This window comes from Ceratotherium simum, chromosome 7, assembly GCF_057802395.1.
Source record: "Ceratotherium simum simum isolate JZ-2026a chromosome 7, ASM5780239v1, whole genome shotgun sequence".
Taxonomy (NCBI): Eukaryota; Metazoa; Chordata; class Mammalia; order Perissodactyla; family Rhinocerotidae; genus Ceratotherium; species Ceratotherium simum.
In genome coordinates this window covers 31,236,859-31,252,157 of record NC_141906.1, presented here as the reverse complement: position 1 = coordinate 31,252,157, position 15,299 = coordinate 31,236,859, and the positions used below count along the sequence as shown (strand labels likewise).

General features: G+C 53.8%; 1 protein-coding gene across 1 annotated transcript in view; it reads left to right on the top strand.

Annotated features, from left to right (window-relative positions):
* CHRDL2 (chordin like 2) overlaps positions 1 to 15,299 on the top strand; it is a 30,681-nt gene that overhangs the window by 12,203 nt on the left and 3,179 nt on the right. Inside the window, exons 3-9 of the mRNA XM_004433994.2 lie at positions 2,379 to 2,472; positions 4,434 to 4,576; positions 6,818 to 6,911; positions 8,554 to 8,609; positions 10,421 to 10,589; positions 11,495 to 11,689; positions 13,922 to 14,095. Coding sequence (XP_004434051.2) covers positions 2,379 to 2,472; positions 4,434 to 4,576; positions 6,818 to 6,911; positions 8,554 to 8,609; positions 10,421 to 10,589; positions 11,495 to 11,689; positions 13,922 to 14,095 — 925 coding nt within the window. The remainder of the gene's footprint in view (positions 1 to 2,378; positions 2,473 to 4,433; positions 4,577 to 6,817; positions 6,912 to 8,553; positions 8,610 to 10,420; positions 10,590 to 11,494; positions 11,690 to 13,921; positions 14,096 to 15,299) is intronic.

Genomic DNA, 15,299 nt, shown 5'->3' with positions numbered 1-15,299 from the left:
CATCCACAGTTTCCCCAACCCAGGGAGCTGTAGGGGAGATCCCCCAAATACACCCTGAATCCCTCCACTTCTCTCCTCCATCACCGCTCCCCCCCAATCTAAGCCACCTTCATCTCTCACCTGGGCTGCTACATGAGCGCCCTAATGGGTCTCCCCGATCCCCTCTCTAAATCCGTCCTCCACGCAGCAGCTAGAAGGATCTTTTCTGAACATTAAACTGATCATGTCATTCCAGAAGCTCTAAAAACCCTCTAGCAGCTTTTCATTGCACCTAAAGTAAAATTCACATTCCCTGCTGTGGGCTCTACAGGATCTGACTTCTGCCTTCTTCTCTAACCTCATTTCCTACCCGCTCCAACACTTCAAACTCATTCCCACTTGTTGTTCCTCCACCTGGAATGTTCTTCCCGCAAATCTTCTCATGAATAGTCCTTTTTCATCTTGCAGCTCATCACATAAATGTTACCTCCTTATGAGGCTTTCTCTAACGGCTGTGTCTAAAATAGTCTAACCTTGTTAACTCAATCACATTGCCTTGTTTTATTATTATCATAAATTGAACATCTGAAATGATCTTGTTCCTACTTGTTTATTTTTTATAGTCTGTTTCCCGCTGCTAGGATGTGAGCTCCGTGAGAGCAGAAACCTTGTCAGTCTCACTCACTGCCATGTCTCTAGTGCTCAGAGGAAGGCCTGACACCCGGTAGTTGTGCCGGAAATACTGAGTGAATGAATGAGCCCCTGACCCGTCCATCGGAGGCAGCTGGGCATCATGGAGAGTGCACAGACCCTGGAGACAGTGCTTACTTGCTGTGTGATCTTAGACCACTTAACCTCTCGGAGGCTCCTTTCTCATTTCGAAAGTGTGGATAATAGCACCTACCTCTAGGGTTGCTGAGAAGGAGTGAGATAATACACTTCTATATAACATAAAGCCCTACCTAGTAGCCACTCAATAATGGTAGTTATGACTTTCCTGAGAGGCACCCTTTGGATGCAAGGCCTTGTCCCCTGCCCTCTCAACCCCTAGCCTGTCTCCATCTTATTTCCTGCACGTGTTGCCGATCATCTCCATACCTTGGCTCCTCCAAGGCTGGAATCAAAGAGAGATTCTAACTCTTCAGGCCACACAGTTCCTCACACTCCACCTCGCTTCTCATCTGAGGGGCTCAGTTCACCCTCCAGACATTTATTAAGCACCCAGGTGTGCCAGGCCTCTAGAAGGCCCCTGTTGGAGCCAATTCTGTGGACTCTAGGGTGCCCCTTAGCACTGACTAGTCCTTGTGATCACCTCTGGCCACCTTGGGAAGCAGTGGCTCCAGAGGGACTAGGGCTTGGTCCAGGGTTTTCCATCGGGCAAGAGGCTGCTCTGGGAGAAGTGCTGTTGGGGCAGTCGGGTGGGCAAGGAGGCTGGGAACAAACTGGCCAACTTCAGAGTTTTAACAAAGCTGGCTCCATTCACCTGAGAGAGAGACCATCTGTCCCTTCTCTCCTGGCTCTCATTCATTCACTCATTCATTCATTCAGACTTTAGCAGGCACTAACATGGAGCAAGGCCCTGTGCTGACAATTCGGAGATGAATAGAGGGAGGCTTGGTCTTTGTTCTTTTGAATTTGTGGTTAAATAGGTGAGACAGATGTGAATGGTTCATTACAACACAGTCCAGTGACCCCTTATGACAGAGGGAAGAGCAAGGTGTGGGCCGCCTAGGACGGGCTGGCAAACTTCCAGGCGGGCTGGGAAAACCTCCAGAAGGGGTGGTGGCCTCTCTCCAGCTCCTCTGTGTCTGCTCCTCTGTTTGTGTCTGTGTTTCTCTGCCCCAGTTTCTTTCATTTGCTGTACTTCAAAAAGCATAAGAACTTCAGGCCCCTCCTTCTCTGGGGCCTCCTCCAAAGCCCTTGGGCAGGGCCTCCCAAACCTCCCAGAGATTTAAGGAGTGGATCACAAAGCCCGAGTCTTCTCCACATCAGGTTTCTAGTCGTGTCCCCATCCCTGTCACCTGCCCTCGTGTGTCACATTCCTCTCTTAATCATGAGACTCAGGCCCAGAGCTAAAAGCACAAAGCCCCAGAGTTAAAATAACACAGTCTAGATTGGTGTTCTAATAACTCAGGCCTTTTGCTTGTATTTCTCAAACACCATGAAGGGGACACAAAGTCTGCACAAATCCACACACACTGTGCCCTCCTCTGTGGGGGAGGAGGGACACGGATGGGCAAGCCACGCAAGTTATCAGGGGCAGGGGAGAGGCTGGACAAATTGAGTTTATTGTTTTACGAGGCCAATGTCCAGCAGTGGGATGGCTTTTGGGAGAAGATGCATTCAGGTGGGAGGCAATGGCTCTTTGGAACCAGCACTGACCCCTGTGTCCCCTTCAGAGTGCCCAAGTGAGCTGTTACCGCCTCCACTGCCCACCTGTCCACTGCCCCCAGCCTGTGACCGAGCCGCAGCAGTGCTGTCCCCGGTGTGTGGGTAAGTAGCCTCGCTTCCCGCCTTGCCCACTGGCCCTTATCTCACTCCTGATGCAGGCCTCTGGCTGAGAGGGGCCCCTGGAGTGAGAGGGGTAGTCTCTAGCCATCAGAAGTGTTGAAACACAAAGGTGCTCAGGGGAAGAAACATCCGGGATCCCCAAGGAGCGCTGGGGTAGCAGCAAACTTCTTTCTTCGGTAGCTGTGCATGACGGGAGGAGGGAGCAATGTGGAAAGTAGCTGAAGGAAAGGGGGTGCTTGGCCTGTTGACAGCACACTTGGGCTCCAGTCTCTCTCTGGCTGGTCTGAGCGGGAGGGAGGGACACGCCCTGTGTAAGTGGAGTGGGTGAGCTGGGGCTGGGAGGCCCTGTAGGGAGACCCCAGGATTACCACCCTGGGGCTGGGAATGACCAAAGGGATTGGAGTACACGTGCTCTGAAATTCCTCACAGTGCTGAGGTTCGAGGACTCTGTGTCCTGATGCTAAATGTCCGCGATTCTATGATTTTAAGATTCTAAGGGCCCCTGAGACTGGGATTCTAGGAAGCAGAGGTAAGAGAGAGGAGAGGACAGGTAAGAAGAAACTGGCATGACTGAGTGGCCAATGAGGAGCAGCCAGGGGGGAGGCCAACTTAGAAGGAGGGAGATATTGAGAGGGAAATCGGTGTTTAGAAGCATCAAGAAGGTGAGGAAGGAAGGCTCCAGATTATGTCCTCAGCTCCAGGCTCTGGAACCAGGCTCTCCTGGTGAGCTGGGACCAGTGCAGAGTATGTATGTAGAGGGGCTCATTTTCCAAGTGGGACCCCGGTAGGGATCTGACTGTGGCTCTGACTTGGTTCGTAGAGATTCCTGGCTCTGGGTTCCTTGGGCAGCAGGGGCTCTGCGCTTCATCCTGCCCGGTGAGGGGGCATCATGGCTCCTCCCTGGCTGGGGCAGACTCCAGGAGTCCCGGCCTTTTCCTGCTGTCTGTGCCTTGCCCAGGCCCCTTCTCCTTCACATGCTCCTCTCTCCCTCTCTCTTTTCGGGCCCTGCCCCCTTGCCAGCCCGGCTCTACATTTTCTTCATGACTCAGCTCAGCCATCAGCGCCCTCAGGAAGCCTTCTCTGACCCCCTACACCCCGGCTGAGTTAGGGGCTCCTCTGTGCTGCCACAACTTCTGTGCTTGCTTCCATCCACCCTAGCCCTTACCATACAGTGTCACAGCTTGTGGCATGTGTCTCTACCCAGTTAGATTGTGAGTTTCTTGATGGGAGGGGCTGAGTCTTATCCGGCACTCTGTTCCCAATGCCTAGCATGGTGCCTGGTACAGAGAAGGTGCTTAGGAAAGGTGTCTTGAAAGAACAAGTAAGTTCTCTCAGGACTGGAGGCTTACCCCTCTACCCAGCAGGATAAGGACTGGCTAATTGGCAGGTGATGGGGAGGAGGGCTCTGATGGCCAGTGAATGACAGGAGCTTGCACCAAGCACAGGGCCAGTCTAGATCACCCCAGCTGACTCCACTAGAATATAACTCCACGAGGGACTCTGTTTGTTCACTGCTGTGGGTAACACGTCTAGAACAGCATCTAGAACACGTCCTGGCACTAGGAGGTGCTCTGTGGATGCTCACTGAATGTTGAATGAACTAATGCAGGTCCTCACTCAGTGGGGCTCAGTGGAGCTGAGGCTTCTGGCCTTGCTTTTTACTCAGCAAGCTGAGTTGGGGCCAGCTCAGATGCTGAGGGGCTGAAAGGCCATGGTGGGGAGCCATGGGAGGGAGTGACATGGTCAGATACAGGTGTCAGTAAGACCTCTAGCTTAGCTGATATGGGGACTGACTGGAAAGGCTGAGGCCAGAGCTCGGTTTAAATGCCAAGATGAGATGAAATGCAAAATCTTCAGAAAAGTGGCCCAGTTAATTCTGGCAAAGATCTTAGATCCACATGAAACCTCATTTCTTTCTTCCTCCTGCCTCTCTCTACCTGCAGAACCTCACACTCCCTCTGGGCTCCGGGCCCCCCCAAAGTCCTGCCAGCGCAACGGGACCGTGTACCAACACGGAGAGATCTTCAGTGCCCATGATCTGCTCCCTTCCCACCTGCCCAACCAGTGTGTCCTCTGCAGCTGTACTGTAAGACCATCTACTTTCCTTTAGCACAGGCCAGTGGTCTGGACGCGCAAAGCACGGCAATGTGGACTGGGGGGAGTTGTCTCCTCTGGTCAAAGCAAAGTGAGGGTGAATGGGCTCAGGGGGAAGGAAACGTCTGAGGTTTGAAACATTTTGCCCATTCTGCCCTTCCGCACCCTCCTGAGCTGCCTATTATAGCACGGATCACCTCACACTGCCGTTTGCCTGTTTATGTTTCCCCCAGTAGATTCTGCACTCCTTGAGGGGAGGGAATGTGTCCAATTCATTTCTGTATCCTCTGCTGCTCTTGGCTCAGGGCCTGGCACTCAGAGGATGTGTGTGATGATTATTGAATGAATGAATGAATGAATGAGTGAGTAAATGATCAGTTCTCAGTCCTGGGGCATAGAGACAGGGCCAGACAGTTGGTAGCAAGTAGAATTTAATCTGAAGCTGTTTCAGCTCCCCCTGCCTGTGGTCAGAGTTGGGCTGACTCTGCGGTGTTATCAGGGGACAGAGACTGAAGCTAAGCAGGGCCTGATCTGGAAAGTCTTCATCCTCCTCCTTGGGGGGTTCTAGGTGTGGCCCCACCACAGGCTTGCGGGTCCTCACCCTTGGGCTCAGTTCTTTGTCTGTGCACTGGCGCGAGAAACTCCTGCCCTCCCGATTTCCTGATCATCAGACCGCTCTGGCCTCAGCTCCTCTGAGTGCATAAGGGAGTCTGCGCAGGTGATCTCCAGTGTCCTCTCTGCTTCAGATAATCATCTGATTTAGCAGTGATGCGAGAGTAAGAGGCCCAGACTAGGTGTCACTCACCCATGTTTGAGCTCCAGCTCTGCCATGGTTCCCTCTGTGACCCTGAGTGAGTCACTTTCCTCGGGCCTGCCTCCCCATCTTTTCGGTGAGAGGGTCTCATCAGTCCGAGCCTCTGAATCTTAAAGTATCTGTGCTACAGAGCAAACAGCTTACAAATAACAAGGAATGACTACTTATAAATCAACTTAGAGGGTGATTATTTTGGCCTGGCCTGAGCCTCTTGCAGTGGTCTAGTACGCTGTGCCTGCTAGGTTTATGGAAATGCCTTGTGTTTATATACAGCATCCCAATGACCCTAGGAGAAGGGTAGCACTTATTTTTCAGATTAGGAAACTGAGGCTCAGAGCAGTGAAGCAACTTGCCTAAAGTCACACAGCTATTTAAGTGGCAGAGCCAGAATTCGGTCACAGGACCACATGACTCCAAAACTCATATTCTTTCCCTGCATTGCGCTGCTTCCTATGAGGGGACGAGGGCCTGGGATAGGTGGGGCCTGTGGGAAGAGACAGAATGATGGTGAGGGGGTGGTGAGAGCATTCTTCTGATCCCTTCTCCCTGGGTACTTGGGTCTCCCCTTCTTTTTTCTCGTCGTTGTTTATATGGGACTGGCTTGACTCCTGGCCTCATCTGAGGGATCAGAATCCTTACTTCTGAGGCTCATTGGAAAAGGAATAGGGAAAGGAACAAGGTAATATCACTTCCTCCGGGTACAATGTGCCTTTGTACACATTGTTTAAAAAGGGTTTTCACAACCATTCCCTCACTTGATCTTCACAACCCAGATGGGAGTGCTCCCATTTCACAGAGGAGGAAACTGAGGCCCAGAGAAGAAAAGTGACTCACCAAAGGTCATCCAACCTCCTGACTCTGAGGAGGCCTCTCCTGCAGTCTTGCCTCTCAAAGCTGGGTCCTGAAGTTGGGGAGCTGGGGTTTTCAATAAGAGCAAGATGAGCCTAAGGTGTCACCCACCTGCCCCCCCTCCCCTGCGTTGGGCCCCCTGTTCCAGGCCAGGGGAGAAGGACATTGATCTGAGTATGATAAGCCTGAAGACCAGGCTCTATTTGATTCTCCTGGGCTGTGTCTCTGACTTCAGGTGGTCCAGGTCCCCCTCTGGGCTCTCCCTATCTGTAGGAGGGGAGAATCCCACTTCACCAGTTGCTGTGAGAGCCTAGGGAGAAACCAGGTGGAAAATGCTTTAGAAGCTGAAGGATGAATGTTACCTCAGGGCCCAGAGTGGGAGTGGGGAGGGCACAGGGGCCCCCACCTCTGAGCTCACTGGGCCTTGCCCAGGATCTCTGCTGCTCCCTCCCTCCCCCACCTCAGGGGAGACCTCAAGGCCATTTGACCCCAGAGAAGGGGGCTCTCCTAGCCCCAAGGCTGATCCTCCTCAGAGCTCATCTCCCAGCTCCTGTTTGCTCTGTCTGCCAGGAGGGCCAGATCTACTGCGGCCTCATGACCTGCCCGGAACCAGGCTGCCCCGCACCCCTCCCGCTGCCCCCTTCCTGCTGCCAGGCCTGCAAAGGTGAGTCTGTCTGGAGCTCTGGCAGTGCCCACGCACCCTGCCCCAGGGAGCTGGCCGTGGACTGGGACACCAGCATGTAGCAGACCATCCCTTCCTCAAGGGTGGGGGCTCAGCTGGGCCCTCAGGAAGCTGAGCCTGTGGCAGAGGCTGATGTGCACCTCTTCTTGATTGCAACTCCAGGGAGCACGAAGGAGGAAAGGGGGAGGGAAGCAGGGAAGGAGGGAGAAGCAAGGCAAGAAGGTGTTGGGGAGCTGCCTCTCCTTGATATCAAGTGTGACCTATCGCTCCAAGTCGTCTTCTGCTGCTCAGAAAGCCTGGGGGTGATAGAGGAAGAGTAAGAATTTGTCAACCTGCCACCAACTCCCATTGGCCAAAGGTTCACCCCAAGGGTGGTAATTCCCCCATGCTCCCCTCTTGTGCATGCACATGTGGGGTCTAGGCCGCCTGGGAGCAGAGGCAGGAGTGCGGTGGGGTCAGAAGAGGGGGGCGGGAGACGTGGACAGGAGGTGCGGGCAAAGGAGGGAAGTTGGCTGGAGCCCATGCAGAGAAGGCACTGCTGCAGTGCCTGCAACAAGGGGGACGAAGGCCCCCAATCAGGTGAGCCCAAGAGGATCAGAAGAGGCACAGGAGAGGGGTCTGTGCAGGCAGGGACCACGTGTCCTCTGTCTTCCTCATGGCAGAGCTGGGCACAGAGAGAGGCCAATACATTGGCTTGTGAAAAGCAACTGGTTTGAGTAGAATGAAGTGCCCAGATGGTAAGACTGTTCCTTGTGGGCTGGGGTAGTCCAGGAAAGCTTCCTGGAAGAGGCAGGACTCAGGGAGGGGAGTGCTCCACTGTAGAATGCTTCCCCAGATGTTGGCATCGTGGAAGGGCACTGGACCAGGAGCCAGGTGACTGCGGTTTAGTCCTGGTTCTTCCAGTAAATTCCTACAGATTCCTTCCCCTCTGTGGGCCTCAGTTGTACTGTGTGTGCACTGAGAGGCTGGCCTCGTTGATTTCTAATGGACGGTCAAATGCCAGTGTTCCTTGTCTTTGAACCAGGAATGCTCGGAGGGAGCCACACTTTATGTGAGGCAGAGGCTACGGAGATGGAATCCCACTCAGGGCTTTAGGAAGCTGCGGGGCTCTAAAGGGCCTTGTGTGCTGGCTCCCCAGGGGGTGGGAGATGGAGGAGTCCTAGGGTGTTCCAGCTGGAGGGGCAGAGGGGCTGGAGGATGGGGCTCTGGGAGTGTATAGTGTAGACCAAGGTGTGGTGACTTCAAGTGTGGCTGGGTAGAGTGGCTGCCCAGTGAACTGCAGCAAAGCAGGCTGCAGGCATGGGATTCTGGGTCCTTGGGCCATCCAGGACGGGCATTGAACAAGATGTTCTGGCCCAGCAAAGCAGTTTACTGACCAGGTCAGTGTGGGGTAACTGAGGCAGCAACCCAGTTGTAGAGACCTTATCAACCCAAGGGTGAGGAGAGGCTGTAATTAGAAGTGGGAATAAGTCCCCACTGGGGCAAAGGAACCTGCTGGTAAGTGGGGAATGCAAAAGTGGCACTGGGCCTTGGAGGGGCAGAGCCTAGAGGTGGAGGCCTGCAGGGCTCTGGCCAGCAAGGCTGAGGAGGCGGGGGCTGACCCGACTTCTGTTTGGGTTTCCAGATGGGTCAAGTGAGACATCAGCTGAAGAGGACACCACGCAGTCACACCGCGGGGTGGTGAGTGCACAGCTTCACTGACAGGGTGGGGTGAGGAGGGAAGGCGGGCGGTGTCCAGGGCCTAAGTCTCCATGACTCTGGAGCAGGCGATACCAGCTATTGTCCTCATTTCTCATTTGTCCCCTGGGTCAGCTCCACTAGCCCCACTGTGTTCCAGCCCCTCTCCCTAGCCTCCCACCATGGCTCCCATCATGGCTGATGGGCCAGGAAGGGCCTGGGAAACAACACCACGCAGGGCAGGAGCAGGCCCCAAGCTTTCCGATTTCCCTCCTGGGAAACTGTTTGACACTGTTCCATCCAGAGCCTGTGCCTGTCCATAGTTCAGGCCACCTCTGGGCAACGTGTTCCCCAAGGGAGTGGCCTCTGACTTGGGCCAGCCTTCCCCACCTGGCTTCTGAGGTACTGGTTCTTTGTCCGGGGGCTACCTCACTGTTCCCCCTCTGTCTTGCCCCCTCTTGATCTTGGTCTAGAGGTAAGATGGGCTAACATGGTCAGCTGTCTCTGATCGGAGAGGAAAGAGGTGGGAGATGGGCTGACCCATTGACTCAAGTCCCCGTCTGCCATCTTGCTACGTCTACAATGTGAACAACTCCACCTGCTCTTTCTGCCTGGGTCACCTGGACCCTGGGGGACTGGAGGCCGGGTTCCCCTTCCCAGAGACTCCCCAGGGCTCTGAACTAATGAGCTCTCCCTTCTCCTCTGCCAGCTCATCCTCCCTTCCCAGGCCAGACCTTCTCAGTTGGGCCCTGTGCCACAGATCTGAGCAATGCCATCCTCTTTCCTTCCCATCCTCTCCCCAGGAGGCAGTCTGCTAAATGAAGCCCACCCAGGCTTAGTTCCAGGCCCTGGGCAGCTCCTTACTGACTTGCTGCATGACGTGGGCAAGTCACCATTCGGGAGTTGGGCTCTTCAGTTCCTTCTTGCCTCTATTCTACTTGACAAGCATTTCCTGGGAGCCCCCTATGCTTAGGCCTATGCTGGGGCCTGGGACACAGTTTCCATTCTGAGAGCTCTTGTGGACTCAGTCTCTGGGCCATCAAAGGACTGACTGAGACTGTAGAGAGCAGGAAGGGGCAGTAGCAGAAGGAATGTGAGCGACTCAGGGTCAGTAGGGAGGTAATAAGCTCTGCCCCTGCCCCCAGCCCACTTGCTCCTCTCCCACAGCCTGGAGCTCCCAATCCCCAAACTGTGAGCTGCGAGGCGCTTGCCCCATTTTGCTGCCCTCACCACACACCCCTTGCTGTCACTGCCAGCCCTCCCAAGGCCTGGTCTGCAGGGGCAGGGGCTCAGGAATTGGACTCCAGGGGCTCAGGAAAGGAGGCTCCAGAGACTCTTTGTCTCCAGATGGGGCCTGTTCCTGGTCTTCCTGTCCCATGGGATTCTGGGCCTGGTGGGAACTTCAGAGGCCCATCCCCTTGTCCCATCACCTAAGTCTTCTCAGACGAAGAATTTCCTGACTCTCATCCACGCTGCATTCTCACCTTCTATTCTTAAATATTAAGTTCTCCAGGTCCCTGGTGACTTAGTCTGCCAGATCAAGACCTCAGCCCCCTCTGTCCACCCCAGCCCCAAGGCCCTGGCTCTGCAGCCTCAGAAGGACTTGGGGGAGGCTGGATTTCCTAATCACTATCTTCTGAGAGTTTTCAAAGATGCTTTCTGAGAACATCCTCGATCCCATCCAGGTCTTCCTTCTATCCCTAACCTGTGCCCTCTTCACTGGGAAGTTGTGCTGGCATCTGCCCTCAGGCCTCTCGCTGCTACTCCACTGGCAGTGACCCATCAGTGATCTTCATCCCTCCTGTCATTTGCAGAGACATTCTCAGGACCTGTGTTCAGGGGACGGCGGGAGAAAGAGAGGCCTGGGCACCCCAGCGCCCACTGGCCTCAGCTCCCCGCTGGGCTTCATCCCTCGCCACTTCCGACCGAAGGGGGCAGGTAGCACAACAGTCAAGATTGTTCTGAAGGAGAAACATAAGAAAGGTGAGGACTGGAACCTCCTCCTACCCATGAGGTGGAAAAGGGGAGCCCCGACTGCTTCCACCTCCTATCCCTGCACCCCCATTTCAGTGGCTCCATCAGGTCTAAACCCCCCTTTGACAGATGAGGACACTGAGGTTCAGAGTACTGAGTTAGAGACAGAACCAATCCTGAAACCAGGACTATGGGTCAGCACAACAATACTTTTCTGAGCATCTGCCATGTTTTTGCTGGGAATTGAGGGACACAGAACAGAGAGATGAAAAATGGTCCCTATCCTCAAGGGGCTCATAGACTAGTAGGGGAGACAGACATGTAAATAAATTATTATACTCTAAGGAAGTGCTAAGGGAAGGTTTTGACAAAGGACGGAGGGGGCAGAGCTGGGCTTCAGGAGGGCCGTCGGGATGGAGCAGGGAAGGCCCAGTGGGCAGTCATGGCAGCAGAGTGGGGAAAGAGGCCTCACCGCAGGACACCTCTACCGGCAGTGCTCCTCCCCCTGTGGAGGCCTCTGTCCCAGCCCCTCTTTGTACAGATGGGACACTGAGGCTGAGAAGGGGGAGGGGACCTGTCAGAGCTCACATGGCCAGGCAGTGACAGAACTTGATGTCACTTCTGCTGCCAGGCCAGCCCTCTCCGTGCTCCACCAGAGGTGCCCCTGAAGGGCAGGGGGAGGCCTCTCCATCTTCAGCAAGAACTCACTGGGCATGTCTCAGCCCTGAGTGCTGAGAGGCAAGGAGTCAGGGACAGGGGACCTGTTTTATTCCCTGGCCTCCACTTTGCAGGCAGTGTAGCTGGGGCCAGACTGGTGGAGCAGGGGCTCCCCGAGGCTCCACCTCCACCCATTACTGGACTCTGGCCCGGGTCCCAGGCACTCACCTTCCTCCCTTCCGCCCTCCTTGGCCCAGCCTGCGTGCATGGCGGGAAGACGTACTCCCATGGGGAGGTGTGGCACCCAGCCTTCCGCTCCTTCGGACCCCTGCCCTGCATCCTGTGCACCTGTCAGGACGGCCGCCAGGACTGCCAGCGGGTGACCTGCCCCACCGAGTACCCCTGCCATCACCCCGAGAAAGTGCCCGGGAAGTGCTGCAAGATTTGCCCAGGTACAAGGGGTGCTGAGGGCAGGGAGGGCACTGGCCCGAGTGAGCCCTGGGTCTCTTGCCCTAGAGCACAGACACTTGGAACATCTCCAACATGGATGGGGTGTGGACTCAGAGCCACAGGATGCAGGTCTTTAGATGCACAGAATGTTAGAATCACAGGAATGGAAAATGCCAGACTCGTAAGATATTAGATTATGGAGCCATCTAATGTTACAGCGACAGATTCAGAGGCTCTCAGACATATACACAGAATCACATAATGTGCTGGATTCTATGAAGTCATAAAATATTAGGATATTAGAACTTTTAAGAGGAACAGCCAATGTTTATTGAGCACTTACCCTGTGCGAGGTAGGTATTTTGCATGCATGAAGGCAGGTAATCCTCACCACGATGGACAGGGCAGCTCTCTATCTCCATTTTACAGAATGAGAAGATAAGTATCTTGTCCCGGGTCACACAGCTGTAAGTGACAGAGCTGGGACTTGAAACTTGGTCTGTCTTACTCCAAAGACAATGCTCCTGACCACAGTTGTCTTCCTTCAATCCTCATCTACATATGGGAAAACTGAGAAGAGATGGGACCTTCCTGAGTCACACAGCAAAGTAGTGGGGGAGCTGGAACTAGAACTCAGGCTTCTAGACTTGCTGGCTGAGTTCTTTTAACAACATCATGTGACCCTAGGATTAAGAGTGTGCAGAAGAAAACATCACAGTATCTCATTGAGAAGAGCAGCCTGTGATTGTCAACAGTAGCTGTTGTAGGGGCAGGCCCATTCCCACAAGCCTGGAAGAAGGCATGGGGTAGAAGGTGCGAGTGGAGGTTGTGCCCCGACACACTTGGTTAGAGGGCTGGGTTGGCGAAACTGAAAGGATAGGAGCAGAGAAGAAAAGGAAGCCTGCGTGGAGCACCTGCTGGTGCCGGGATTGGACTGTGGCTTCACACATTCCATTTAATCCTCACCACTCGGTTCCTTCACAAATGCAATTCCTGAGTGGCTACAATTATCCCAAGTCTCCACCTCCCCCAGAATTTAATGTCAGGAAGTTTGGGTTTGCGTTAGCTTGTGTACTGACTGACTCACCTAACTTAACTGTCGTGAGCTCAGAGACTCATTTTGCCTTTCTGAGCCTCAGACAGTTGATGAAAATGCTTAATGGATTGTAAATAAAAATCCAAACATAAGGGATAACTATTATTTATCACAGTTATATGCTATTAGGAGCGGGTCAGGGAAGGAGCATGACGGGATGGTGCCCGGAACACATGAGGGGTAGGGGTTCGATTTGAATTCTCTCTTGCTCCTGGGCTCATTCACAAACACACCTGGTCTTGGGCTCCCCCACCAGACCCCCGTCCGTTTCCCCTTAAAAATAGTGAGATTGTAGCCTTACAGCCCTTAACTGGACATCTCGAAGGGCTTCGTAACTATTATGAGTCTGGAAGGAGGTGTGTGTAGGACTTAGTCCTTCAGTCCCTGAAAAATAAATTCTGGGAATGTTGGTACATGGAAAGTTCTGAGGAATGTCCTTAGAATTCCAGCATGTCAAGGCATTAGGACTGGATCATTTGGGACCAACAACATTACCATCTCCACCATCCCCACCATCACCTTCACCATCTCCATCCCCACCATCACCACTACAGTCACCATCATCATGATCACTGCCACCACCTCTCCCACCATCACAACCATCATCATCGTTACTGCCATCATCACCTCAACCCCTCCCAAACCTTTCGCTCTATGTGTGTTCTTTGAGAGCCTGTGCTTGGTGGCATGAGTGACTCAAAAGACTTGGAGGACATAATTCCTGCGAGTCACCTTGTGAGTCTCTTTTAGAGAGAAAACATACCCCTGTGAAACAATTACAAGGCAATGCAAGGCAGCGTGGGACTGAGGGCAAGAGTGGGACACGGAAGCAAGAAGGGTTTTAAAAGCTGTGGGTGGGAGGAAACAGGGTGGGCTAAGCTGTTCCAAGGGGGCTGCCCGAAGGAGGTGGAAGGTGAGCTGGGCCCTGAAGGGTGACTTTTCTGCTGTGCTGATCAATGGGAGGTGAATGGGGGAGACGCCCCCTCTCTTCCCCAGAGACTTCTTTCTCTTCCCAAGGACACCAGAACTTTCCCAAGGACTGTAGAGACCCTGAGGGCGATGTCAGACCAGTGGTCCGTCTTCCTGGGCCTACCGGAGGTGGGAGACAGAGTGTTTACGAGCTCCTTGTCTCTCCCAGAGGACAAGGCAGACCCTGGCCAGAGTGAGATCAGTACCACCAGGTGTCCGAAGGTGCCGGGCCGGGTCCTCGTCCACACGTCAGTGTCCCCAAGCCCAGACAACCTGCGTCGTTTTGCCCTCGAGCGTGAGGCCTCTGAGCAGGTGGAGATCTACCTCTGGAAGCTGGTGAAAGGTGAGCATTGGCCCGTCCCAGCTGGGTCTACCTCTGCCTGTCCCCCTTCCTGTGCGTCAGGCCCCCAGGGGCCTTAGGGGCGATTTGTTGATCAAGTGCCTCTGGTGGCCTCCCTTCCGGGTTTAAGAGTCCCTGATTCCAAGATAGAGGGAGACATGATTCTGTCTGTGACTCTCACAGTTCTGATAAGCTCACCCACTCTGTGATGCCAGGGCCTGGAAGTGCTCCCTCTCCTGGGGGGAAGGGGTTGCTGCACCTTGCAGGGAGCCAGGACAGAGGAATGCCTACCCACCCTGGTGAGGTGAAGAGATGTCTGTGGGTAGAATTGCAGCACCCTGTGAGGGAAGATCTTCTCAGGCAGGAGGCCCTTGAGGCTAGTCTCATTCAGCCTTTTCTAGATGGTGGATTCTGTGCCTCCAAGGTAAGTTGACATCAGAATATATTTCTCACTCTGTGAGAAACTTACCCTATTCCACATGCTGCTCATATCACAAACTGAAGGTCAACAAGAGGTTCATTGATAAGGGAATTTTCTGGCTCTTCTCGTAAAACATAAATCCTCTGGGTAGAATAAAACAAACTAAACCCTTTAAGTGTGGATTAGCCCTGAGGTCACTTTCTCTACTGGTGGGTTTGGCAGGGGTTGGGGTGGGGGTGGAAGAGGGGATGCTAATAATGATGACAACGATGATAACAAGCAATGTGTGAAGCGCTTCAGAGTTTACTAAGTGCTTTCACATTCGTTATCTCATTTGATCCTCAACGATCCTGAGAGTTAGGTATTATTATCCCCATTTTACAGATGAGGAAACTGAGGCTCAGAGAGGTGAAGTACCTGGCCCAAGGCCACACAGCCAGTAAGTGGAGGAGCTAGAGCCCATGTCTTGTGACGTCAGATGCGGCTCTTTCCCTGCTCTACTCTGCCCCCTGTCGTAGGAGGAATGGACGAAGAAAGCGGAGCTGTTCAGCCTGGAGAAGAGAAGACTCAGGGGGACAGGACCTCTGGCTTCATGGCTCTGCAGGACTGCCCCATGCAGAGGGAACAGTTGTGTTCTGAGTGACTGCAAGGGTCAGAACAACAAGCAGGGGCTTTGGAATCAGACCTGGGTTTGAATCCCAGCTCTGCCATTTCTTAGCTGTGTGGCCTTGGGCAATCACTTGACCTCTCTGGGCCTCAGTTTTCTCTTCTGTGAATTGGGGAGGA